The sequence below is a fragment of the Solenopsis invicta genome, chromosome 4, assembly GCF_016802725.1.
Source record: "Solenopsis invicta isolate M01_SB chromosome 4, UNIL_Sinv_3.0, whole genome shotgun sequence".
Classification (NCBI taxonomy): Eukaryota; Metazoa; Arthropoda; class Insecta; order Hymenoptera; family Formicidae; genus Solenopsis; species Solenopsis invicta.
This window is the reverse complement of record NC_052667.1, coordinates 28,154,798-28,181,421: the sequence shown is the minus strand read 5'-3', so window position 1 is coordinate 28,181,421 and position 26,624 is coordinate 28,154,798. Positions and strand designations below refer to the sequence as shown.

The following is a 26,624-nucleotide window of genomic DNA, read 5'->3' as shown; positions in this document are numbered from 1 at the left end:
CGCGATCCTCGCGGCCCTCGGATTCGAGATCTACTGACCATCGACGAGCGCTATTGAAAATTAACAATTTCATAAGTTTCCGCGATCATTGACAGTCAGAATTTTTTAATCAGTTTATAATCTAATATTAATTTTACGATTTATTGTTTTATATATTTGCGACTCGATAAGATTCGATTTCTATTTTAAACTGCAATTTTAAATGACTGACCCGGAAGCACCTAACGTCAAGCGTAAAGAGGCAATTAATTCAATTTAATTTTAAATGGTACTCAGCTGTAAAAGAAAAAAGAACGAACCAGACAGTATCGATCGATCGATTGTATCGTGACGTGCGATGCATCGCAACGACTTGACAGTCGACACGCGAGTCGCTCGCGTGCGCACGTGTCGCGGCCATTTTATTCCTTCGTGAGCTTTTTTTACATGAATTTCGGGAGCTCGGTAATTATGAATTAATGAGGCTGGTAGTAGCTGGTAGTTGCGAATAATGGCTGAGTACCGTTAGTTGATTTTCTATTCTTTATTTCTTTTTCTCTGTTATTGACTGTTGTACGCGTCCTCGTCGTGATCGCGCGCGAGTGGAACGCCGTGCGCCAGGCGATGCATGTGTACGTGTGCGCGCGTGTATGTGTGTTGGTCTGTCCATCTTGTTTCCTATTTCCCTCGAGACGCCGCCCCTGTCATTATCTAATTTTTCATCCTCTCGGCTTACTCCCTTCGCTTCGTGAGAGGTGCGAGGTATTCTCATCGCTAGAAATTAACGTATTTTCTTGCGCTCGCGAAACGCGATTAGGATTAGAGTGATTCTACTTTGGGAAGACGAAACGACCGAAGCTGCGAAACCGTCGATAAATATTATCTTTACCTTTATAATCGCTTTTACTTTATTTAATTTCTACTTGATTTTTGTATACGTTGTGCTTCGCGAGAGACTAACTTGGTAATTTTTTTATCTATGGTGATGTTCCGATACATTTAACATCCATATCTCTTTTCCACTGTGAGAAGGATCAGGATCCTATTGCGTGTCGTCAGGAGTGGGCAGTGATTCCGAAGTCATGGCAGAATTAGCGGCACTTCTGCGACATGAGATTCCCGAGGGGAGGAACAACCTGGCTGACAGCCACACGAATCTGGAGAGAGTGGCGGAGTACTGCGAGGCGAACTACTTTCAGGCAGAGAACAAGAGGATTGCTCTGGAGGAGACAAAGAATTACACCACGCAGTCCTTAGCTAGCGTTGCATATCAAATAAACACTCTGGCGTACAATTTTCTGCAGCTGTTAGATCTGCAGACATCCCAGCTTGCCGAGATGGAAAGTCAGATGAATCATATTGCGCAAACAGTCATGATTCACAAGGAGAAGGTGGCCAGAAGGGAAATTGGTGTCTTGACAGCCAACAAGATGACTACTCGCCAGTACAAAATCATCGCACCTGCCAATCCTGAGAAACCAATTAAGTATGTCAGAAAGAGCATTGATTACACAATCCTAGATGAAATTGGCCATGGCGTACGTAGCTGCGGTACACCGCGAAGCAAGCAGAGGGGAGGTAGTCAGGGCAGTGTTCAGAGTTTAGGTGCTGCTTCTACAGGTTCAGGCTTAGCTGCAGCTATGGTAGGACCTGCTCCTACTACCAAACCACCTACTCCACCTCAAACAGTGAGAACTGGTAAGATTTACATACATACAAATATATATTACAAATATACAGAGTGTTCAAAAAGTTCTGGGACGGCGAAATATTTCAAAAACTAAGCATTTTAGGAAAAAGTTTTTCGGATAAAAGTTGTAGGGTTTCTTGGATGGTGTCGCCAAGGTCAAACTGATAAGATCAGTAAATAGATCTTTTGAAACACTACAACTTTTATCTGAAACACTTTTTTTTAATACTTAGTTTTTGAGATATTTTACTGTCTCAAAACTTTTGAACACCCTGTATATTACACATACAGAATGTTTGGCAGTAATTACTAAGAGAATAGAAAAATGTTTCCTTGGTCTCCCATTCATTTATGAGAACAATTTGTAATTACACCAAACATGCTGTATACACAGGGTGTCCCAGGGATTGTCTTGGGACACCCTGCATAAGAGCTAAGAATTGTACGAGTGCTACACAAACTTGTAAAGGTGTACTTTTTCAGTTGCGGTTATAAAAAATTAAAAATCATTTCGCTAACGCAAAGGTATTTACTGCTTCTTGCTTGCATGTGTGTCTTTTCTTTCTTTCAGCTTCTAAGTGTTACACAATTCTATTTGTCACATTTGATGTTATGTTTCAATTTTATTAATACAACGAATAATGATTGCGGCGACAATTTTTGTGTATAGGAACACTGAGTAAAGGATCGCGCGAATATAGGACTCCACCAGCGGTAGCCCCACCACAAGTTCCTAGCCATTATGCGCCAAACTACCCACTCGGTCATCCCAGGCGAGATCGCCCGGGATATAGCACTTTACCGTTGCATGCTCACAACACGTCCCATGCGAGTCACAATTCCAATCATAACGCGCATGCCAATACCATCAATCAGCACACTATGCCGCAAGTAGGAACGGTGCATCCTCTGCAGAATCATCCACAAACGCCACCGCCGGCACCGCCCAGTGTCACTGCAGGCTACGTGCAAGAACAGCATAACAGTATGCCTCGTAAGTAACAAATTAATATAATTAATAATTAATAATGCGATAATGAAGGTATATAATATTTCTACACAATTTAATATTAGAGCAATCTCGTGATTTGTCACGCAATTGATGTTTCTTGCAATCACAGCTCCACCTTCGCCTCTGGTCGGGCTAGGCGGCGATATGACGGAATACAGTGGTCATCACACCCTGCCACACAGATTATCACATCAGATTAGTCGTAGTAGCGGTGCAAATAGTCCACCCTTACCGCCGCCGCCACCACCGGAGCAGGACGAACATCCGCAGTTTGGCAGACCGACCCCATCAGGTGCCATAATGCCGATCGTACCGGATGAGGAAGATCTGCCTGGATGGGTGCCGAAGAATTATATCGAGAAAGGTAGAACTTCCATTTTCTACCTTATTCTTAAACGTTTAATAAATAAATTAGTACGTAAAATAGATAATACAATGGTAGCTTTCATTATATATTAGTAACTTAATATGTAATAAAAATTATAATTGCAGTGGTAGCTATTTATGATTATTACGCGGATAAGGAAGACGAGCTAAGTTTTCAAGAGAGTTCTGTGATCTACGTGCTCAAGAAAAACGACGACGGATGGTGGGAGGGGGTAATGGATGGTATAACTGGATTGTTCCCTGGAAATTACGTCGAACCATGTGTATAACTACACGTAATAATTGGCTATATCAAAAAATTAACGGAAGACTGCAATTTTTAAACATTTATCATACACGTATTATTAATCGCATTTATATTAATCATTAATATCTCGACTGTGAACAAAAGTTATTCTTTATCTCACTCGTTTAAACGAACGTTCGAGTCTATAATTACGAGCATACAAAAAATGATCGAAGCTCATAAAATGCAAAAAATAGGATTCTTATTTTATAGATATTTTATAATTTATTGATAATTAAGAAAAAAGAAGCATTTAAGTGGAAATGCTAGAACGGTATATGGGTGGCATCATATTTAACGTGCGTTAATCAATAATAGTAATAATCGATAATATCTGCAAGGGATGCAGTGAACAATGCAGAGATCGAAATATCACAATCTCCCTTCATGTATCATTATATCATTTATATATTTTGCGTTCTCTATTGTTTATTCCGTCTTTGACCTGTAATACGAAATACCTTGCCGCGTCTATAGTCGTGCAAAATACCGAATGGTGAACAGCCGTCGCAACGTTACATTAACATGTAAGACAAAAATATGTACCATATTTGATTATTGAAAAAAATTCAGTCAAGCGAGAGTTCCGAATCAAATCGAAAATTAAATTTTTATATTAATGTAAGTAAATGTATTTTTCTGCATCTTTAGTATTTCCTCGAGTAAGTATTGAATTATATAGCAAAATGAAATTATATATATTATTTACGTATCTACATATATGTACATATATCTATGTGTAAGATGACATGTTGCAATAGAGATCTTTTACCTCTGGATCTGTTTGAGTTATTTGTATGCTTATATTGGAAGTCGCGCAAGCAGAAAATAAAAAGAAATTTTGAATAACGGCTGCAACATCTCACAGGGATGTAAATAAGTTTCGTACATTATCTTCTCCATAAATTTTATTAACGGAAAATAAAGCCAAGATGGAGAAAAAGGCAATCTTGTAATTTTCAATAATGTGCATCAAAGGTCAGTTAACGTGGCATTTTATAAGTTCTCTTATATATCACAATTATGGATTTTCATATACAAACAACTTTTTTTATGCGCGCATTATTGGTCGGTTTGAGATAAATTCCATCTTTGGGATTTTTTTCTTTTTTCTCTTTTTAGGAAAAACATATAAACATGATAGATACATTTTAAATAGCTAAGACGAATCAATCAGCGGGTATCGGTAGAGTAGGAAAATACTCTTGCGCCTTTTTCGCGGCGGAATATTCCACGTTGTAAACGGGATGGATCACCTCCACCTTATTCGTGATCTTCCGTCCAATGATTGATTTTACTGGTGAATTTTGCGCAATTGATAATCCACTGAGAACATAACACGTATGGTATATGTCACGATTTCTGAAAAAAGAAAAAAAGAGCAATGGCTATATATAGATTAGTATGACTAAAAAGTTACTCGCCAATGAATTTATATTTACGATAATTTACGACAAACGCGTGAAAAAGCGTGAGTACGTACTTTCCTGGTTTATCCAGAAGACCACCGTGCGGATTTTGACAGCAAATTAATATATACTCTTGTAAGGCCTCTTGGTTGAACAACCAGTGGTCGGAACTGTTGAACGTTTTTCCTTGTGTCGACAAGATAGCGGCAATCAACGGGAACGTTCCACCTTGCCAGAACGAATAGCACCCGTCCACTAATTTATTCGTACGTCCTTGGAAACCGCCCTCCATACGCATCTGTTTATTTACCGTCCACCTCTGCGGAACAGCAAGAGGGATGTAAACGCGATGATCTTATCGTGATTGTAAGAAGGATCTTACCAACAACTCTGGTAAATGGCAAAGATCTGTTTTTCCAAGCATTACGAGCGATGCCAAACCACAATACGCATATCCGCCGTGAGCCTCCATTCCCGGACAACCGCCGAAACCACCCTCCCACGTTTGACACTTGGCTATCCACTCGGCGGTGCCTTTGAACATATCCGGAGTATATACGTTTGTCAATTTAGCAGCGGCGAGGGCACAATAAACTCCACGTATGTCTACCTCGCCGTTCGCGTGCATACAGAAGGAACCGTCCTCTCCACGTAAGGACGATAGGAATCGTTTTAAGTTCTTCCTGAAATTATAATAATCTTGAGCTTAAAGATACTGTAAGACGGTGGGTTTTTAAAAAATAATATTACATATCGACACAAGTTATATCTCACACATTCTTTACCTATCTATCACGTCATATGCCTCTTGTGTACCGATGGTGCATAACGCATTCACTGCGGCATATGTAGATGCTAAATGTGAACATTGTCCTGGACCTCCCCCGAAACCACCCTCTGAGGATTGACATTTGGCCAAAAAGCCTGCTATGTTGGAATATTCCTCATCTTCTAAGCGTTCTCCCAATATCGCAAGCGAATGCAATATCCAGAAGCACAGCCATGGTCTACTGGAGTCCAAACACTAGTATCATTACAAACGCTCGATAAGTTTCTCGTTACAAACGAAAATAGTACCCTTCCTGAGAATCCTCTTTTGTAAAGCGATATTTTACGTAAGCTGTTTAATATTGGAAATAGTGAGATACCTCATAAGTAGAATTTAAATTAGTGACTGCTCTTTTCAAGAACTGAATGTGTTTCGGCTTAAATAAGACAGGTTCCCCTTCTTTGCAGGATTGATAAAATTTGAGTACAATATCTTCGACGCGAGCCTGAAAAGATACAGCAAAAAATGAGTTACATAAATTGTCAACTATGAAATTATGACAATTTTAAAACTATAGCAGTGTTTGAAGACGATTAATGGATTTACAAGAAGCTATCTATTGACATAAATGTATGTATTCGTTATGTTTCGTGGTAACTTCACGTGGAAATCTATTTTACCTGTTCGTTTGTTGTTGCAGTTTTATTATCTCCTTCATCCTGCCGCTGCTTTAATATTTCCTCATAACTCCTTCGTCCTGGCTGCATTTCCAACTCCAAGTCTGACATAATCTGTTAACAGTGACAATTATTTGACGCAGTCTGTTAATAAAAACAAACTGTTTCGCAATATAAAACGATCTCGATAGTCTAAACATAATTTATTTTATAATTTTATTATAAAATAGAGGAAGAGATTTTTTAGAGGTTAAGAAAACAGCCTTCTTTTTCCATGTCTTTCTCTCTCTCTCTCTCTCTCTCTCTCTCTTTGTAACTACTAGCTTAAAAAATGTTACATTCTGTTTTTACGTGACATATCGCATCGTACTTACATTTCAATGTATATATATTAGGTATTATTGTATGTACAATGTTAACCGATAATACGGTTACATTCATAACCTATTTTATTTTGTTAATTTGACGGCACCAGTGTGTGGAGCGGACAGTTTTCCGCGCAGTACGACATGTTGCTCCTCAGATCGTAGTTTCTAATTTACCGTAAGGTGTTACGAAATATAGAACCGCGCCTCTCTCTGTATTTATCTCATGAAACGGATTGCCTTCTCTCTCCTCCACTGAGGCACATTTACTAAAGTATAAAGATTAGTATAAGTAATAGTTTCTCGTCGGTGATATATAAGTATAAAAATGATAAAAATATAATTACTCGCAAAGTAGACGACAAAAAGAAAATATTATAATTATATTAATGTTAATTATTATAATATATTTAATGTCAGATACATGATAATTTCAATATAAATTCGATATTTTTGCGATTAGGAGATTGTTGCGTTGCTTCGAAAATTCCTGCAATTTCAATAAGGATCTTCCTAGATTTTTTCTGTCAAATATGTTCATATTCGCCGTGTCATTTAGTTTTTTTTTTCATTGCTTTTTTTTGCAAGGATTTAATTAACGTATTACTCCGGTTTATTAACGCGGCTCTCATTTCGTCATTTTTTCAAATCGACGGAGACCCATCATCTATGATTTTAATTTAGGCTGTGAGACGAAAATTAAGCGATCGAAGACCGTGGCCTTCGCTCCGCGATCATATCTTCGTAGATTAGCGTATATAAAAAAATGACGGAGAAAATCCTCTCCTTCCCCTCTGTCAACAAATAGAATTAAAAGAGTATGAATCATCGCGCAAAATGCGCACGCACTTCGTCGCGTCTTCTACGCGTTGACGGGACAGCACGTATTCTTGCGTACTCCCACTGACTCCCACGCGTACGTATGTATGTATACAGTGCGCGCGCGCGCACGCGAGTGGCACGATGCACAGGACGGTGGCGGCGGCGGCGGGGAGGTAACCGTGACTTTTTTTTTTCGTTAAACGCGGTCCTCGCGCGACGCGCGTATTGCGCAACGCGAGGTACGTCTCCGCTGCCGTCGTGATCGCGCGTCCCGTTAGCGTTGCCGTGCGCGCGGAAACGGTGAGTTTTCTATTAATAGCGGCGTCAGAGGCGTCAAACGCAGTCAGACGCACCGAGACGCACAACGCCGAGCCGCCGAAACCTCCCCGTTCCCCGAAAGTCGCCGCTGTTAATAGGGGATAAACGTGGTGCTCCGTCGGTTTCCTCTCCGCGAGCGGTTGCGTTGTCGCGCGAAGCAACGTGGAGCAACGTGACCGAAAGCAACGTGCGATTCTTACAGTGCCGACGACGGCACCGTACGTCAACTCCTAAGCGAGGGGGTACGCGCGACGAGAAGAGGCTAGAAATAGGGATCCAGTGGGAAGGACCGCGGCCGTGTCCTTCGGGGAGGGGTGCTATTTTTAGGCTGTATATGTTCGGGCATATGTTCTCCCCGACGGCCCCTGCGGAATCTTTTTCCCAAAAACGAGCGATAACCTTTCGCCGTCCGTACTTCTATCGGAAGGCCGAGGTTCTTAGAGAAGCGTGAACTTACCGCGAATTCCTCAATCACCCGGTGTGCTTCTTTGTTCGGCAGAAGGATGGAGAGCGAGCAGCATCACTATGAGCTTCGCAGCCGGAGCAGATCTCGCTCCCACACGCCTATGATCCCGAACCGTCCCCTGCCGGAGCAAGATGAACGTCATTATGATCTCAGGAACTGGAGCCGAGAGAGATCTCACACGCCTGGAGAGGTAACCAGTAGCAGAAGATCTGCCTCTCGATCGTAAGTAGTCTCGATCTAAGCGTTTGCCGTTTATGTGAGACGATTGTCATCTTCATCAAGTTTCATCTTCATTGTTAAATAACTGTAGAACTGTCAGCATGAAAACGCATGAAAAGACTATGGAACCTATAGAGGAGAGCAAAGAGGGATCTGTCACGGAAAGTCTGACGGATAACCAAAGCACAAAGTCCGAGAGTTCTGTCGTCGTCACGAAAAAAGCGGAACGTCGGTCGGAACGCCAGCGGGCCAAAAGACAAATATTTGCCAATGGTCAGAGCGAAAGTAAGGATGACGTATCTGATCAGAAAGCCGAGCGAAAGCGCAAAAGTGTTACACCACGCAGAGTACTTACCAGTGACTACTCGTCCGAAGAGGGAGAGAGAGAGGATCCTCTGAGTAGATCAGCATCCAGCGCTTATGAGATTTACAAGCAGGCTGGTGATTGGTGGAAGTACGTGTATTAAGATTTATTACATTATACATGTGCTGTTTACGTTTCCTACCACTTTAATGGAAGCTCTTTAACTGAGACGTTAAACGATTGTGCCAATAACAAATTCTTCTTCCTGTGACCTGTATTTGACTTTATGTTATTTACTTTAAAGATACGACCTTTCTGTTGGAGAAACAAACGTTTATAAATAATAGCACATCCAAATTAGTATCAGTCGCACGGTCTGGGTCGCAGGATCTAGGAGTTATTGGTGCTGATAAATAACGCAAGAATTAGTACGAACAATTTGCCTGTGCGAGGAATCAGATTATTTGTGGGTGTTTCAGCGTTTTTCCAAAGACAGATTATACATATTCGCCAGCGTCGGAGTGTCGTTACGAAATAGCTCCTGGTATATTAGCTATGCCTAATATGTCAAGGCGGTCTATACACGTAAACGACAATGGAAGTACCGTAATCAGTCGTCGGAATGTAAGTCAGGCTTCGCGAGGAACGACCGAAAGTGGAATTAGTGACTCAGACACTATTGATTTGAAAGAGACCGCCTCTCTAATTAATTCAGTAAGTATTTTAGTAATTTATTATTTTGAACCATTATTTTCTTATTTTTCTCAGTCATGACTTTGCATATTTGTGTTTTAAAATTATACATGAATTTTGTAGTCCGAGAATAATTACGGCATGTCAAGCACGCGTATGTCGGATTCTAAAGGAAAAGCGACTCTATACAAAAAAACACGTGTAGAACAGTATACAAGTCACAAAGAAACAATTTATTCGGAGCCTAGACATTCTTCAGATTTTCGGTCAAGGTATTTTATCTTTTCTCATTTTTTGAAACAAAGCTTTTGTTTACATACAATTAATACAATCTTATTTCAACAGATACTTATCGTACATGCCTTCATTTAGGGAGTATGATTCTTCTCGTGTCGATTCCGATACCGAATTGGACGAGACTTTTGCAAAATCAACGGTCAAAACTAAACAAAATTGGAAGATTGTGCAATGGTTCACGTATTTTGTAACCTTTATAGTCGCTTACTTCAGAAAAACTGTTCAATTCTTCAGAATGGATAGAAAAAGGCAGTATTATGGTGCACAAGCTTATCGAGGGTCCAATGGTACTATCAACATTTAATAATATAAAGATAATACTTTATAAATAAAGAAATATATCCTATAATCAAACACAGTGTAAAATATAATTATCTTTCATACAATGTGGCATATTAATACTGACAATGAGTATGATTGATGATTAAGTTATAATTTTCTAATTTGCTGTTTACAGTATCCAAATTGAATACGTTGTGGCAAACTTTGGATCGTTATACACACAATATGTACTTTTTCTTCGTCAGAATGCTCGTATTCGATGCCTGGCTGTTGAGTCAATTCACTGGTGTTAGGAAATGGCTACAAGAAAAGGGCCCGAGGATTCTTTGGATCACGCTTCTACCGTTACTTCTTTTACTTGGTGAGTTTCTCTTGTTTTCTTGTTCAAGGAATATAAAAGAAAATCAGAGACATCACTGGATTCCATTTTTACTGATCCACATGAATATCTAAACCATTCCAAGTCAGACCAATGTCTTTCACGGGACCTGAAAGCTGCATGAACCTATCCTGGCTTTCGTTTTCTTTTTGTTTCAGGAGCATACATCGCGCAGAGGCATTATTTTACTTTTGCGGACTCTCTGCGCAATGTCCAATATGGTGTCACTGAAACGACTTATCACATCTTTAAAGATATAATCAACTTTATGTCTCTTACCTATGAGTTGTTTATAAAATACTTTATAGATCTTAAAAGTTATCTCGTGCACCTCTTACCAAGTGTGAACGTGTCTTTGCCTGAATTGCCTCCCATTGGGTGGAATATCAAGTGGTGATTAATTGAAAAATTAATGTAGGCTAGTAATAATTCTAAATTTAGTAGTTTAGTTTAAATGGGTGGAGGTGGTATTAAATATATTTTATATGATGAAAATAGAATGTTGTTACACTACTAAATTTTTACTACTTATCAATCATTAATAATTTTCAGATCATTCTTAATATAAATACCTCTTTCATCCATTTATTTCTTTAATAATTGTGTGTGATGTTTAACTCGTTTTTGTTTTTATTTCGTTTTATGATAAAGTCAGTATATACCACTTTATATAATTATAAAATTTTAACAATTCTATAAATGGAATGTCCACTTAAAAATTTCTTGAAAATGGTTATTTTTTGTCATATTTACATATGCAACATGGCGTTGATATTATTTCAAAGATTTCATGATTTACATACATATGTACTGACTATCAGTTACCATTTTGCTTATTTTTGTTTTTACTGATGGACTAATATTTTGCTGTGTGAAGATATGTATATTTTAGATACATAGTTATATAATCTGTGCTGTATTTCAAAAACTAACTGGTCATATCATTTAGTCATTTTTCTGTTATGTATTTTACATATATATTCTATTATATATTTTGTTTTTTCTTATAACTTGCCAAATATTAATTGCATAATATATAATTTAGTAATATATAATTGTTTTAATGAATGAAAATTTAGCATTTTTTCAGTTAACCACCACATGTATCGTTTTCGCCTTTACGTGCCTCCCAAAGATATAACAATATTTTGATGTAACAATTATATATTGTTAATACATTTATATTGTAAAAACACGTTCATACTTAATAAAATTTTTTCGATGAATATGATATTAGTAGTCTTTTGAACACAGTCCGTTAGAGTGATAGCGTCGTAGTGTCACGATTGAGCGTTTTATGAACCGAATCTAAAAAAGCGAAAAATAAAAAATTTATGGTGGGAGAAGGATAGGGGGAGGATTACTCTACTGGGCGACTTAAAAAGTCTGAGTGTGTTGCTTGAAATACTTGGAATCGCGATCGATATCATCGGAACGGTGAGTTTCTTCGTCTATCCTTCTCTGAGTTACCATATTGCATAATAGTTCCACTCTTTAAATAATTACATCATTGTAATCGTTCTGTGCCATCAAAATTTAAAATGCATCTGATAAGATCTCTGTGATTACATAAAATTTGATAATTGGACAGTCTTATGTGGCACTAACTTTATGTTGGAACACTGTAGTTCAATACAGTAACAGGAGAAGGAGATCACGACAAACATTTGAACTATCAAATATTTATGGACATGAAATTTGTTTCAGGTGGTTGGTGCATAGCACAATATTTGTCGCTTGTTTCTGATGTTGAAACCGCGCCTCAGAGAGTGATAGAAAGATCATTATCTGATGTACAATGGGAAGATCGTAAAAGCGTAATTGAAGAATTATTGGCTAACAATGAGATCATTAAAGATTTAGTTAACAAAGCTGATTTGGTCAATAGGATAGAAATGCTCGAAAATAAACAGGCACATCAAATGGTATAAATATAAATTTTTTTTTGCAAATACTTTTCTTGAGAATGTTATAAGCTATTTGTAATATTTTATAGGAATATCTTATGAATATTAGTCGGACTTTAGAAGATCGCAAGAAAAGCGATGCTGATTTCCGGAAGGAATATGACGTGAGTTTAACTTTATATTATTATTTAAAAATTAACTATAATTATGATAATCTTGATCTTTACAGTAGTTTTATTTTTTTTAGGACAAAATTATTGACGTCGAAAATAAACTGGATGTTAGTAGTGAACTGAAAAATATGGCATACAGCGAACTCAAAGTTATCAAGCATGAATTTGAGGAACTACGCAAACTGTATTCGGAATTAAAATCTTGTTGCAACGCCAATGCAGAATTCGTCGCAAATCAAAATATTGAAAAGCGTGTGGAAAAAATTTTATTTGGTTACTTTCCTTCCGGAATTTCAAAAGAAGATCTTGTGAAAAACATGCAGACTTTATTTACATTTCATAACAAAGAAGGTTCGAGGATATATTTAAAAGCACTGACTTTTAAATCTATTGTGTGTTACGTTGCGTATTAATTTTTATTACAAATATTTTTATAGATGAAAATATTCTTAGTGGTGACGATGCAAATGATCATGTCTCGGACGAGCACATACGCAAGATAGTAAAGGAAGTTTTACGAATTTATGACGCGGATAAAACGGGTCAAGTAGATTATGCTTTGGAAACGGCAGGTATGGTATCGTGCCGATAAATTGATAACAATTGGTGAATCTATTATTACAAATACCTTTATTCGTGCATATAGGCGGTCAGATCATTAGCACGCGGTGCACTCAGCGATACGACATAAAGACAAGAGCCTACAGTCTATTCGGTTTCCCGCTCTATTACGAGAGCAATGATCCGCGGACAGTAATACAGGGAAATCCGATACAACCTGGCGTTTGTTGGGCCTTCCAAGATTTTCCCGGATATCTTCTAATACAACTACGAGGCATCATTTATGTTACTGGTTTTACTTTGGAGCACGTTCCCAGATTAATTTTACCAAATGAGAACATGTCGAGTGCGCCCAGAAAATTCAACGTCTGGGTACGTGAAATAATATCTCTTGCGTCTATCAGGTATTGTAATATTTTTTTCACAAATATTTTTATTGCTATAGGGACTGTTGAGTGAGAACGATCAGGAGCCTGTGATGTTTGGAGAATATGAATTTACGATATCGGACGAAAATTTGCAATATTTTCCAGTCCAGGTATACCTAAGTTTTTTTATATTTTGTTTTACTATTATGTATGTTGTTACTATTTCATTAGACTTTATTAGGACTATAGTAATCGTTGATAATTTTTGCCGTAGAATACAGAGATCAAAAAACCATATGAATATATAGAATTGAGGATACACAGCAATCATGGACAACTAGAATATACATGTTTATACAGATTTCGCGTTCATGGGAGACCAGCTTAGGAATTAATCGCGCCAAAGTTCCTCTTCACAAGACATTCGTAAGATCGTTCCAGCAGTAGTGAGAACGAGCCACAATTCTTCTCCAATACGTGCCTTCGATTATCGTTACGATAAACGTAACAATTGACGCGATTTGCAGTAGCACCTTGTAACTATACTTGTGAATAGATCGATTATTTAACGCTTTTGTAATAGATTTTCAACGAAACGATCAAAACACTTCATACACGCGCGCCGATATTTAATACACACTAAAGCCTTTTTCGTCATCATTTAAACGCGTTGAACGCTGTACATATACATTCAATAACGTCAATAATTTATACTGATCGAGAAGATCGCACGAGAAGATTGATCGGGTCAAGCGGGAATACGATTACTCGGCCCGATGGTGTTCTACAATTATTGCCTATACAAATACATTTACTACATGGCCTTGCTGTAGCAGTTACCCGACTAAAGCACCTCAAAAAAAAAAAAAAAAAAAAAAACAATTTCATACATATCTCTTGGTTAACGGTGCGAGAACTCAGGAGTGTGACGGATAAAGAAAATTGAAGCAAATGGCATGATTTCGTAATTCCATAGGAAACCTTATAGAGGGGTGAGAGGGGAAAAAAGAAAGACAAAAAGTTTGCCTGTATCATGTAAATAATCGATTTTGGCAGCGTCACATGCAAGACTGACACTTCAAAAGTTACCCCAAAGTTGAGTGTGAGTCATAATATTCGCAATAACGCGACAGTACAAATTATAAGAGATCGTAACGATCAATTAATTCTAGTTAAGTATCTATTCTAGTTAACTGCTAAGTTTTAAGTGTGTAACACCGCGCGTAATCTTCGCCGCCTTTGTAAGGATCTAACGGTTAAAATTTTACAGCGGTAGCACGTCTCCATTGTGTATACATATATATTTATAAGATATTTAAGTTAAGTCCCCATTTATTTTTTCTTCCTTTTTTTTATTTCAAGATCGTGATGCATATGTTTTTGCTTTGTAATATTTAGCATCGTTGGCGATGGGTGGACCCTTCGCCACGTGGAAAGCGCGATTACCATCGCGTTTTTTTTAACCATTTTTTTCCGTACGCGCTAGCCGCATATTTAAATAAAATTTGCAAATAAAAATTGCGTTTCATTCGACACATGATTCAATTTTATTCGCCTGAGAGCCGATTGCGATTAAACGCCGAATAGTTGAATGAGCAATTAACTTAATCGACTTAACGAATAATACCTACTTTATTTTTGTTAACCGTAAATAGAATAATTTTGTAGTTCAACGGACAGATAAAATTCGAAACAATTATTGATTAATTTATCAAACACATCTACACTATTTTGTAATACGGAAAATAACTTTGGTTTAATATGTTAAAAAGGGGGAAAGATTAAAGGCAATGAGTTACATGGCTGGATATTTTGCAGTAATTCAGCTGATCAAGTTAATTGCTGATTGTAGCAATCGGAATGTGTGATCATTTCGGCGCGAGATCATTGATTTTCACGACGCATTTTCGCGCGAGGGCGTAAGGATGAACGTGTGAAATCGATTTTCATTATCTCGTAAAACGCGTTTTCCCGCGCCGACTCGCGCGACACCGGAAATCCGGATCGGTGAGGATTCCGATTTGAAAATGCCCCGCTTCGCAGGACGTTTTCGCACAATCGGCTTTCTCACGCCGCGAGAGAAACAGCCGCAGCGGGGATTCTAATTTCCGGAACCGGACCGCGATCCGGTTTCGTCGAATTTTCCCAAGGGAGCCGAAAACGGGAGTCGAGAAACGCGCGAAACGGAAACAAGGGCCGCAGGCGCGGAGGAAGGGCGTGGCGCCCCCTCGCGCGACCACGATCCTGGCCGAGCTCACGGGAGTAGGGGAGCATAGCTGACCGGCAAGGAAGGGGGTAAGAGCGAAAGAGAAAGAGGGAGAGATCGACAGAGAGAGAGAGTGAGAGAGAGAGAGAGTGAGGGGGGGAGCGCTGTAGGGAGCTTCCGTTTATCGCGAGGTCAGAGAAGGCAGGCTGCGCGTTACAGTGGTGCTGTTGAAAAACACGATGAAAATGGCGTGGCATCCAGATGAGGAAGGACTCAGGCAAATCCTGACGCTGCTCAAGGAATCGCAGAGCCCGGACACGGCGACTCAGCGAGCCGTACAACAAGTATCCTTTCGTTCTGACGATTGAGATTCGTGATCCTCGTGCCTCGTGCCTCGTCGCCGTTGTCGTCGTTGTCGTGTAATGTGGTGTGCCGCCGTTCGCTCGCTCGCCCATACGTGGCCCCCGCGAAGTGAAACGCGAGTGAAAAAAAGGGACGCGGCGCGCGCGTGACCACGCCGCTTTCCCGTCGTCGCCTTCGTTTTCCCGGTGCGACGTTTTCGATCCGTTGTCCACAAACGGTCCGGGAAATTAATTACGCGCGAACGCGATCTCCATGGCTCGAGATTGTTCGGAAGGAAGAGAGACAGCGCGCGCGCACTCTCTCTTTCTCTCTTTCTCGCTCTCGCCTGCTTGCCATCGTGATAGTGATAGCGTCGTGAATTTGCTCGCGTTCCTCGCGCGAGCCCGTCGCCGTCGTCAGGACTCACCGGACCACGCGGAGTCGAGCGTGCCCTACGCGATTCGGGCGTGGAGCTGGAAATATGCTCACGATACATGCACGACGCCCCGGCCGAGCCGAGCCGAGCCGAGCTGAGCGGAGCAGAGCAGAGCAGAGCGGAGTCGCGCAGGGATTCCGGTTCGCTCGTACGCTCGCGCGCGCGGGGGTCTTGTTTTCCCAGAGCGCGGCTCCTCTCTCTCTCTCTCTCTCTCTCTCTCTCTCTCACTCACTCACTCACTCACTCTCACACTCTTTCTCTGATCGATAGTTTTCGCGGGAGTCCTCGCCGGAAACTTAGCCGCACGTATTATAGATTAGGAGCCGCGCCGAATCGCAATACGATCGTGCGCTTTATCGATAACACGGTTTACGTTTACGACCATGCTATCTCCACGAGAGGAGAAACGATTCGACTTGGTAAAATATAAATTCTTATTCGCGCGTGTATTCGCCTCCTCGTTACCGTTGGTAGTCACCTTCTTGTATTTTTCTTAACTACTTGATACTCAGAAATTGGAAGAGCTGAACAAATTCCCGGATTTTAACAACTATCTGATTTTTGTTCTGACAAAATTGACATCAGAAGGTACGTGAAATTTAAATGTGTCTCTCCAACTGGGATAAAGTTTTTTATTTGCATTTTCACCAACATCTTCATAGAGTTAGGTAAGAAGAATTAATAATCCTCTTTCTTGTTAAGACGAACCCACTAGGTCTCTGAGCGGACTGATATTGAAAAACAATGTAAAGACGTACTTCCATAAGTTTTTACCAGAGGTGATAAATTTCGTAAAGCAAGAATGTCTGTCGGCTGTCGGAGATCCATCACCGCTGATTCGTGCGACCGTCGGTATTTTGATTACTACTGTCGCATCAAGAGGTACGCTATCTCTCACACTTTCACACAAGACATGACGAAGGAATGTTTATTTTTTTTTGACGGTTGAATGTATTTCCGCGAGTAGGTGAATTAACGACTTGGCCGGAATTGTTGCCGGCGTTGTGTCAAATGCTGGACTCGCAAGATTACAACGTTTGCGAGGGCGCGTTCGGTGCACTCCAGAAGATTTGCGAAGACTCGGCGGAGATATTAGATTCGGACGCTCTGAATCGCCCTTTGAACATTCTGATTCCAAAGTTCCTTCAATTCTTTAGACATTCGAGTCCCAAGATCAGATCCCACGCGATAGCGTGCGTCAATCAGTTCATCATTCAACGCACGCAAGCGCTTATGATACATATAGACAGCTTTTTGGAGAATCTCTTCCATTTAGCTTCAGACGATGATTCTGAGGTCCGAAAAAATGTGTGCAGGTAGTTGCATAGCATATTGCAGAGGAAGCAATCTTCTGTTTTTTTTTTCTTATTATCACTAACAGGGAAAGATGGATTTTTTATCTTTCTATTATTCTTGCACAGGGCGTTGGTAATGTTGCTCGAGGTACGAATGGATCGACTAATACCACATATGCACAATATAATAGAGTACATGTTATTGAGAACTCAAGACATTGACGAGGGAGTGGCATTGGAAGCGTGCGAATTTTGGTTGTCATTAGCAGAACAACCAATTTGTAAAGAGGCACTTGCACCACATCTGATACGATTAGTACCTATCTTGGTAAGTTTTCTCTAGTTTACAGCAAAATTATCACACTTCTGTCTTACTTGACTTTTAATATTTTTTTTATCGTTTTTTATAGGTGAAAGGTATGAAATATTCGGAAATTGACATAATCCTCCTCAAAGGAGACGTGGAGGAGGATGAAATGATTCCAGATCGGGAGGAGGACATTCGACCACGTTTTCACAAATCCAAGACGCATCACTCGCATCACGCCAACGGTATGGGCAACAAGCATACCGACGAGTCGAACGGCGGCGTGAACGGCGGATGCGACGACGAGGACATTGACGTTGAGGATGGATGCGATGACGATTCAACTCTAAGCGATTGGAACTTGAGAAAATGCTCCGCCGCCGCGTTGGATATGTTAGCCAATGTTTTTAGAGATGAGCTTCTGCCGGTTTTGGTACCAATCCTAAAGGAGACTCTTTTCCATCAGTCTTGGGAAATCAAAGAATCTGGTATCTTGGCACTAGGTGCTATCGCAGAAGGTACGTACATTTTGTTTTTCTTCTTAAAATACCTTTGCGAATAAATTAAGACACATTTGATCGAAGTGATCGAGCGAGATTTAACTGGTATTTGTAGGTTGTATGAGTGGCATGATTCCACATCTGTCGGAGCTCATTCCTTACCTGATTGGCTGTCTGAGTGACAAGAAGGCTCTTGTGCGTGCCATAACTTGCTGGACGTTGAGCCGTTACGCACATTGGGTTTGTGCGCAGCCTCACGAGACGCATTTGAAGCCTCTGATGACGGAACTATTGAAAAGGGTTTTAGATAGCAATAAACGTGTTCAAGAAGCGGCGTGTTCCGCCTTCGCGACTTTGGAGGAAGAAGCGTGCACCGAACTGGTCCCTTATCTCGGATTTATTCTTGAGACGCTCGTCTTTGCGTTCAGTGAGTACAACGTTAGAAGTGATTAGTTTGTCTCAATCTGCATTTTTAATCGATGCGACTGTTTATTCGCAGGTAAATATCAGCACAAGAATCTTTTAATTTTGTACGACGCGATCGGCACTCTTGCCGATTCTGTGGGTCATCATCTGAACAGACCAGACTACATCAATCTTTTGATGCCGCCTCTCATCAATAAATGGAACGTACTGAAAGATGAAGATAAAGATCTGTTCCCGTTGTTGGAATGTCTTTCCTCAGTAGCGACCGCGTTACGTTCGGGTTTCTTACCATACTGCGAACCCGTATACAGGTACATATGCAACGAATAGCAGTCCTTTACCAGATTAAATTTCATATTTATTGCGTTATAATCTATTATTAATCTGTTATAAGTTTATTGTGAAATGAAAAATTTTTATGATAAAATGTTCTACTTTGTTTTGCAGGCGATGCGTGTCACTTGTGGAGCAAACGCTAAACCAACATATAGCGAGTACGCAAAGTCCGGAGCAATTTGAAGCGCCCGATAAGGACTTCATGATAGTCGCGTTGGATCTTCTTAGCGGATTAGCGGAAGGGTTGGATGGTCACATGGAACGTCTGGTAATGAACAGCAACGTTATGCAGCTGTTGTACCAGTGTATGCAAGATACCATGCCGGAAGTTAGACAGAGTAGCTTCGCTTTATTAGGAGATCTTACGAAAGCCTGCTTCCAACACGTGCTGCCCTGCATACGTAAGTATATGTTAGACAATATTAAATCTATCAGATATATATATGCATAAATTTTTAATGAATTTTGTCTTGACATACAGCGGAATTTATGCCTATACTTGGACAAAATTTGCACCCGCAATTTATATCAGTATGTAACAACGCGACATGGGCGATCGGCGAAATTTCGATAAAACTCGGTAAGTATATCAAAGTGATATTTTTTGGAGAGGGAAATGAGGCTTACCATTTATTTCGTTTATTTTTCTTTCGCAGGGCCCGACACGAGCGCGTATATCCCGTTAATTTTAACACAGCTCATTGAAATCATCAATCGACCGGATACGCCGAAAACACTGTTGGAAAATACGGGTGAGTCATTAATTTGACCTTTACGAACATTTTAGTTTTTTCTTAGAACGATACCGTACACGATATACCGAGCATTACTTTGAAACTAATAGAAAGCAATGTGTAGTGTGAGACTCGAGTCGAACAACAGAATCTGTCGATTCCTATATATACATACATACATCGCTACCTTTCCCGCGTGCCGACTTAAGAATTTACACTCCGTCACGACTGTGTGTTTCTTTGTGCACATTGGGAAACTTCTCATTCGCAGAGATTACCTTTACAATATAATATTAATTGTTATGCACAGTCTTATATAGACCAAAAGTACTTTCGATGATCATTGTTTAATGAAAGGTCTCCCAGTAACTTTTAGAGTATTGTTTACTGTATAGATCGGTGGCATCCCAATTATTTAGGTGCATAAATACTTATATTTCTTTTACACTTTTTTTTAAATGATTTTTTGGAGCAATGACTTTTGTACCACACAGTTAAGTGACTTGGCGTGATTATCATACATCGCGATTGCACGTTTTTATCGACAGGTTTTAAGCAATTAGTATTTTGTATATTAAACTTTGATTTAGTGGTGTGCGACTGCCTGTAGGCTTGAACGTATATACATATTTGGCTGTATTGCCATAAAAACATTGCAATTTGGTATATGTATATATATATATATATATATATATATATATATATATATATATATATATATATACATATATATATATATATATATGCACATATACGTATATGTATATATGTATGTATGTGTATTTTATATATATATATATATATATATATATATATATATATATACACACACTTATGCTTGCATATTTCTAAGCCCCAGATATATTGTTTCAACTGAATTGTTTGAATTGGCCTTTAAAAGATCATAACGCAAATTTGGTTATTCCTTTTTATTGCTCTCTTATTTGTACTGACATATATTTCTTACATACAGTAGAGAGAGGAAGTGTGTATGCGTGCGTGCGTGCGTGCGTGCGTGCGTGCGTGCGTGCTTGCGTGCGTGCGTGCGTGCGTGCGTGCATGTGAGAAAGAGAGACAGAGAAAAAGAGAGAAAGATCATTTGGTATACCGGTCAGTATTATACAAAATCACACGGGCTCGCACGCTGCTATCTAATTTTGATTATTGTTTCAGCAGCTACAATAGCACGGTATTGCCTATGTTTCATTGTCGGTATCTCATATGTTTCACCTGTGTTCTCACTGTCTTCGATTAATTGTTAATGTTACTTGATTCTTAATTAACTGAATTATTAATTGATAATTATTAATTGGAAGTTACAAAGCGGAGCATATATATTCTTCTTCGCCTAAGTTAATCGTTGGTTCTCTATCAGTTTGTCTTATTGTTTGTGTTTCCGGTCACTTCACTACACTTCACTTGTCTACTTACCGAAACCGAAAATGAAACCGTAGCCATAACGATCGGTCGCCTAGGTTATGTGTGTCCCCACGACGTCGCCCCCATGTTACAGCAGTTTGTCCGACAGTGGTGTGTAAATTTCTTTATTATATTATTATTCTATTAATTATATTATCTTCTATTTTTATTAGCACTCTTTATTATTATACATTATTACATTCCCGATTCCTGAGTAATTGCATAAGGGGCTGCTAAGAACTTTTGCGCAAGAACGCAATGATGAGCGAAATGCTGCAAAACGTATCGTTTACTCTCTCTCTCTCTCGCGTCACAGCGAGGGCAGAGATCCCTGCGCCGAGCCGGCCGGGGGCCGGGGGAATATGTATGTAAATGGAAACACGCTACCATCCTGCAGTTGTCAGCATGAACTTGCTCAATGGTTTTTCGCAGTGTTCGCAGTAACATCTTATATTTGAATTTGTTATATGATATAATTCTAATCTTTATTTTGCCACCATGCAAGTGTGTTACGAAGCTCTCCTGTTTATCCGAGTACCAAAATCAGGATAGGTTTACATTTGTCACTCTTTTTCTCCCGCGTCTCTTGCCTCGTTATCTGGAAAATATCGTGGATACCTCACATATAGTTTATTTTTCTCGCTCGATTAAAAATTTCATTCTGCATGCTGGTAATTTGGCATCTCGATCTCTGTCGAATTGCGTTTGGTCTAATTACACAATGTGCCGTGCTGTTAATGTCAAATGTAAACCCAGCCTTAATGACAGTAAGTGAAATATGACGCCAGTCATATATCCCAATATAGTTATGCAATATAGTTGTATAATATCCCATAAATTTATTCTAGGCTAGACTATTAAATTATTACAATTTAGGGATTAATCTTTCCAATAATTAGTTCCAATAGTATATTTGCAATTTTCATCAGTCTATTAATACCAATTCTGTTTTAACATTGACTTTAAAACTCATGTGTAAATTTTGTATACATATCTGCTATTGCTATTTGTACATATTTGCAATATAATAATGATAATAATAATTTCTCAAGTTATGAAATAAGAGTGCTAATTGTCTTATTGGACTGGCCTCACAATAAGCCAACTATTTTGTCTCGTCGAATGCAATTTAAAAAAAAATCTATGTGTGAATTGTGGGAATGAAAATAAATGGCTAGTTCAATTTTAGGCAGAGCCATATTATACATGTGTGTGTATATATATATATATATATATATATATATATATATATATATATATATATATGCTTATATCTTTCTATGTGAATATTATGACTGAAACAAGATACTTTGATCATTTAATGATAAAGTTAGCGTTTTTATTACAACTTATTATATAAATAAAATAATTTAATAATAATAATAAACATAATAATTTAAATATCAGTGAGTGCTGTAAAATTTAATCGATTTCATCGATCGAAGTATTTTCTACTTGGACTAGGAGGTTGAATAATGTCTAATGAGATTGTCGATTGTAAATTTATCAATAGGTGTACCTCTTTGCGAAGCATAAGAGATAACGAAGAGAAGGATTCTGCCTTCAGAGGTATGTGTCAAATGATTACTGTCAATCCGGCTGGAGTCGTGCAGGACTTTATCTTCTTCTGCGACGCCGTGGCGTCATGGTCGGCGCCAAAGGAAGACCTGAAGGAGATGTTTCAAAAGGTAGAACGACGACTATATATATAAACGATAGTAATATTCTGAAAATGTTTTTTATAATCTTACGATTATCGTCTTGGGTTTAGATACTGTTCACTTTCAAAAATCAAGTAGGTGAGGAGAATTGGAAACGATTCTCCGATCAATTTCCGCCGCAGCTCAGTGAGCGGCTTCATAACATGTACGGCGTCTGAACAGCTCCGCCTAAAAGCGGTAAGTCGAAAAATTATCTTAAGGACATCACATTTTGTCCACATAGTTGTTTGTTAAAAAATATTCACTCGGTAAATCGAGGATTCTCTCGTTTACAACTTTATATTTATTTCTAGAAGGCCGCATAATGCAGCAGGCCGAACGGGGTTGGGCGGGAAACAAGGGGCGAATGGGACGGGTGGGTGAAACCACGGCCTCTTCTCATCAACATCGTTGTCGTTACCGTGTCATCGTGGTATGTTATTATCGTGCTTTTGGGGAAAATGATGAAAAGCACGCCCTGCCTTTTAAGCCTTGGCTTAAAACTGGTGTTGCTGACAAAGAAAAAGAATGAAGAGAGAGATGTTAGCGAGTCGAAGCTAAAAAGGCAAGAACGACAAGAGATAAGCATTGGCCGAAAAAGTAAAGCGTGGGTGGGCGGGGACGGGACGGGACTTACTTCAGGGTGGGAGGGAGGAATTTTGTGGGGATCACCGACTACACATTTTGAGAGACGGAACGAGGTATCATGTAACAACAATCTGATTTGATATCTTGGACGTACCGACGTATACTCTGTACACTCCGTTTCCATTAACGCTACCGCGTAACACTAAACGTGAAAGTGTTATTCTCGCGTATGTCAAAACGTGACAAATGTTGGCGCCGCAGCCAACTCTGCCCCGGCTCTTTAAAATAATTAGATATACATATTATTATTGAGTAACCAACTCGCAAGAGTAGTTGGAACGTAAGAATTTAGCATAGATCTCACGTTATAGAGATCGCGCGCGAACACTGTGATCGAAAATTTGTACGTTAGATATTGATCCTTTTATTTTTTTCCCCTTCCCCTTCTTTTTTTCCTTCGAGAGAAAGAGAGAGCGAAAGAGATAGAGCGCGCGAAAGCGAGAGATTATTGTTTATAGAGTTTTAGAGACAAGATAGAACTACTTATTTGATAATTAATATGATACAAGGTAGAGTATGTTATTAGAAATTTCATAGTGTACAGAGGGTTTTTCGAGAATATTGTATTTTTATACGTTGAGAAGAAAACATACATACACATGAAGATGATAAATGCAGAAAGTGCCATTCCGTCATTTCGAACCAAAATTTTTCCGCTCATTTTATTCTCTCCCTTGCTGATATTGTGATATTAGGTTATACGCGATAACTTTTTGTCATCATGTGTAAAACATTTCAAATGTATGCGTGCATATGCATATACATATATATATTATGCATCCTGTTATATGTATACGTACGTATATATCAACATGATACGATGTTTTATCTTACAGACTATTTTGTGATTACTTTTTTGTTAAACATATAAAATTAGTATCATATTAGTATTAGTGTAAATATAGATAAATACATTTTAGAATGAACGTTTTTTTTTTTGTTAATCATATAATAGATATTTCAAATCTTTGCCGATCTATCGAAGTCTCTCGAGTTGTTTAAAAATCGTCGATTAAAAAAAATTTTAAAGAACGATTTACAGATGCGATTCACAGAGCAAGCGAATCTATAACGTGAAGTCTAGCGACGTTAATTTTATTTGCGCGATATAATGATCTCGACAATTCATGTGGATAAAGAAATCTTGCGTTTAAATCATTTTTCAAAGAAAGAGAGAGAGAGAGAAAGAAGAGAGCAGACTGTCATTCCAGTCCCACTTGCTTGGGCCAGTTAAAAAAAAAGTAAGCAAGTCTTTTATCTTAAAGTGATGTGTGTTTTTATCTCGGTTGTTACTTAAAAGAAAAGAGTAAAAAATTCTAATAATTCATATTGTGACAAAAATATGTATTATCGACAATTGAGTATATGTATACATCTCAGACATGAAGCTGCGAGATCTTTCAACAGCGATAATTTCTGAATAGTTTTATAAAATGCGAAAGAAATAGTTACGATTTAATTTTCACCTTCTCGCACACGCATCGAGACCAAGTAAGAGAGGAGAAAGGTGAGGAAACGGCACACAATCTGAAAAAAAAAAAAAAAAAAAAAAAATACTGACCATCGTTAAGTCGCCATTGTCAATCAAATTTTAAAGTCTATCAATAAAAGATCTAATGACTGGCGGGAACCGAACGAGCGCAGGCGAGACGGACATCTTTTAAAAAGAGGAACTAGATTATAGCTGCGAGATGAGAAGGGAGATAGATGTTCTTCGTAAAATTAAAGAATTGAAAAATGGCATTGTCGAGTACGACGCTACGATGAAGGTGCCTTCCCCTCATCGTCGCTCGTCGAATAAAGATAATTCTGCATCGTTCTGTCGCGTTTTTACGGCACACGCAACAGCTGCTGCGTCGCAGAAAATCTCTTTCTTTCCTTTTCTTGGGAAGAAGGAGATCGCGCGCGGCGGACAGACGAATTCCGTGACCGCTCCTTGACTCGATCCACACTCGTTCGTCAACTTGGCAATATAGATATCGTATTATATGTATATTGTCATAATTTTATCCCAAAACTCTGGCCCCTCTCCTTGCCCTGCCTGCGCAATTTTTGTGATATTACTGTTTTTTATAATTACTTAAGAGCTTGGAAAGAAAACTGTAACAGAACTCGAGCCACATGCCACTCGACGTGGGGTTTAAATGAAAAATTCGCAGTCGCGTGTTTTTATCTTTTCTTAACGCGGATACAATATATGTACGTATGTGTAAATATTGCATATAAAAATCAACGTTGTTATCACCTCACTTCTCGCAGAGTTACATTTAAGAATTCAATAGCGGCTAATGAGACGATTTTTTACACACAAGTTGCATCGTTCACTTCTCGATAGTTCCTAAGCTAAAACGGTCGATTTCTCGTCGGTGGTAAAAGGTAGATGTGCTCGTTATCACCGATTCGTGGGTCTACCGTCGCGCGAAATTTCGCATCGCAATAGAGTCTAGAGTATATACGTGTATCTTCCCGTAATTGTAAATACGTTGCCTCTTTTCACCTCGGTATACTTTCGGATACTTCGCGGATAATTCATATTGATACGTTTCCTTCTCCCGCCGAAGGATCATGTGGCTCGTAATTACATATTAATATGCTCGAAAAGCTCTCAGTCACGATAAGATCGAGATAATAAATTTATAAATGATTACAAAGTAACAAGTGAAAGGACGTCTATTTATACATAATTATTATATTAAATATTACAATGATATGGAGGACTGAAAAAAGTGATTAATTGCCGATTGATATCCGAAATTTTTCCAATCTTTTTCTATCGTCAGTAAATTGAGTGCAAAGACGTATGTATGGGAACATGTAGTAACAGGGTGATCAGCAGGCAAAGAAAACTATGGAGGGAAAAAGCAAAAAAAAAAGATATACGAGTAAATTAGAGCAGAGTAAAAAGCGATGTG

General features: G+C 38.9%; 4 protein-coding genes across 16 annotated transcripts; 3 read left to right on the top strand and 1 right to left on the bottom strand.

Annotated features, from left to right (window-relative positions):
* Window positions 1-349: 349 nt before the first annotated feature.
* LOC105200353 (abl interactor 2) lies at window positions 350-4,133 on the top strand. Of its 5 annotated transcripts, none has more exons than XM_011167852.3 (5): window positions 350-503; window positions 1,012-1,677; window positions 2,340-2,663; window positions 2,791-3,045; window positions 3,174-4,133. In XM_011167852.3, the coding sequence occupies exons 1-5, from the start codon at window positions 491-493 to the stop codon at window positions 3,335-3,337; spliced, it is 1,422 nt and encodes a 473-aa protein (XP_011166154.1). In that variant the 5' UTR covers window positions 350-490; the 3' UTR covers window positions 3,338-4,133. The 5 variants fall into 5 exon arrangements, with proteins under 5 accessions (XP_011166154.1, XP_039304128.1, XP_039304129.1 ...); XM_039448194.1 differs by having other exon boundaries at window positions 356-444; XM_039448195.1 differs by lacking the exon at window positions 350-503 and adding an exon at window positions 518-741.
* A 111-nt stretch (window positions 4,134-4,244) lies between these two features.
* Window positions 4,245-8,308, bottom strand: LOC105200351 (protein farnesyltransferase subunit beta). Of its 2 annotated transcripts, none has more exons than XM_026132705.2 (7): window positions 6,584-6,821; window positions 6,213-6,323; window positions 5,912-6,037; window positions 5,549-5,787; window positions 5,146-5,446; window positions 4,838-5,082; window positions 4,245-4,716 (listed from the first exon to the last, which is right to left on the bottom strand). In XM_026132705.2, the coding sequence occupies exons 2-7, from the start codon at window positions 6,318-6,320 to the stop codon at window positions 4,524-4,526; spliced, it is 1,212 nt and encodes a 403-aa protein (XP_025988490.1). In that variant the 5' UTR covers window positions 6,321-6,323; window positions 6,584-6,821; the 3' UTR covers window positions 4,245-4,523. The 2 variants fall into 2 exon arrangements, with proteins under 2 accessions (XP_025988490.1, XP_011166146.1); XM_011167844.3 differs by lacking the exon at window positions 6,584-6,821 and adding an exon at window positions 8,172-8,308 and having other exon boundaries at window positions 4,333-4,716.
* LOC105200352 lies at window positions 6,712-14,245 on the top strand. 6 transcript variants are annotated; one of them, XM_039448187.1, is made up of 14 exons: window positions 6,712-6,848; window positions 8,214-8,402; window positions 8,491-8,853; window positions 9,183-9,417; window positions 9,520-9,668; window positions 9,742-9,980; window positions 10,151-10,336; window positions 12,062-12,279; window positions 12,351-12,425; window positions 12,509-12,785; window positions 12,872-13,006; window positions 13,081-13,367; window positions 13,441-13,533; window positions 13,638-14,245. In XM_039448187.1, the coding sequence occupies exons 2-14, from the start codon at window positions 8,218-8,220 to the stop codon at window positions 13,749-13,751; spliced, it is 2,556 nt and encodes an 851-aa protein (XP_039304121.1). In that variant the 5' UTR covers window positions 6,712-6,848; window positions 8,214-8,217; the 3' UTR covers window positions 13,752-14,245. The 6 variants fall into 6 exon arrangements, with proteins under 6 accessions (XP_039304121.1, XP_011166149.1, XP_025988488.1 ...); XM_011167847.3 differs by lacking the exon at window positions 6,712-6,848 and adding an exon at window positions 7,374-7,490; XM_026132703.2 differs by lacking the exon at window positions 6,712-6,848 and adding an exon at window positions 7,517-7,569.
* An 803-nt stretch (window positions 14,246-15,048) lies between these two features.
* Window positions 15,049-26,585, top strand: LOC105200428 (transportin-1). 3 transcript variants are annotated; one of them, XM_026132701.2, is made up of 15 exons: window positions 15,049-15,913; window positions 16,860-16,935; window positions 17,050-17,229; window positions 17,315-17,663; window positions 17,769-17,970; window positions 18,053-18,467; window positions 18,565-18,876; window positions 18,949-19,186; window positions 19,323-19,612; window positions 19,693-19,791; window positions 19,868-19,963; window positions 21,400-21,475; window positions 22,878-23,052; window positions 23,136-23,262; window positions 23,382-26,585. In XM_026132701.2, exons 1-14 carry the CDS (start codon window positions 15,809-15,811, stop codon window positions 23,241-23,243), a joined length of 2,721 nt encoding a protein of 906 aa, XP_025988486.1. In that variant the 5' UTR covers window positions 15,049-15,808; the 3' UTR covers window positions 23,244-23,262; window positions 23,382-26,585. The 3 variants fall into 3 exon arrangements, 2 of the variants coding, with proteins under 2 accessions (XP_025988486.1, XP_025988485.1); XM_026132700.2 differs by having other exon boundaries at window positions 23,379-26,585; XR_005574539.1 differs by lacking the exons at window positions 21,400-21,475; window positions 23,382-26,585 and having other exon boundaries at window positions 23,136-23,149.
* Window positions 26,586-26,624: the final 39 nt, after the last annotated feature.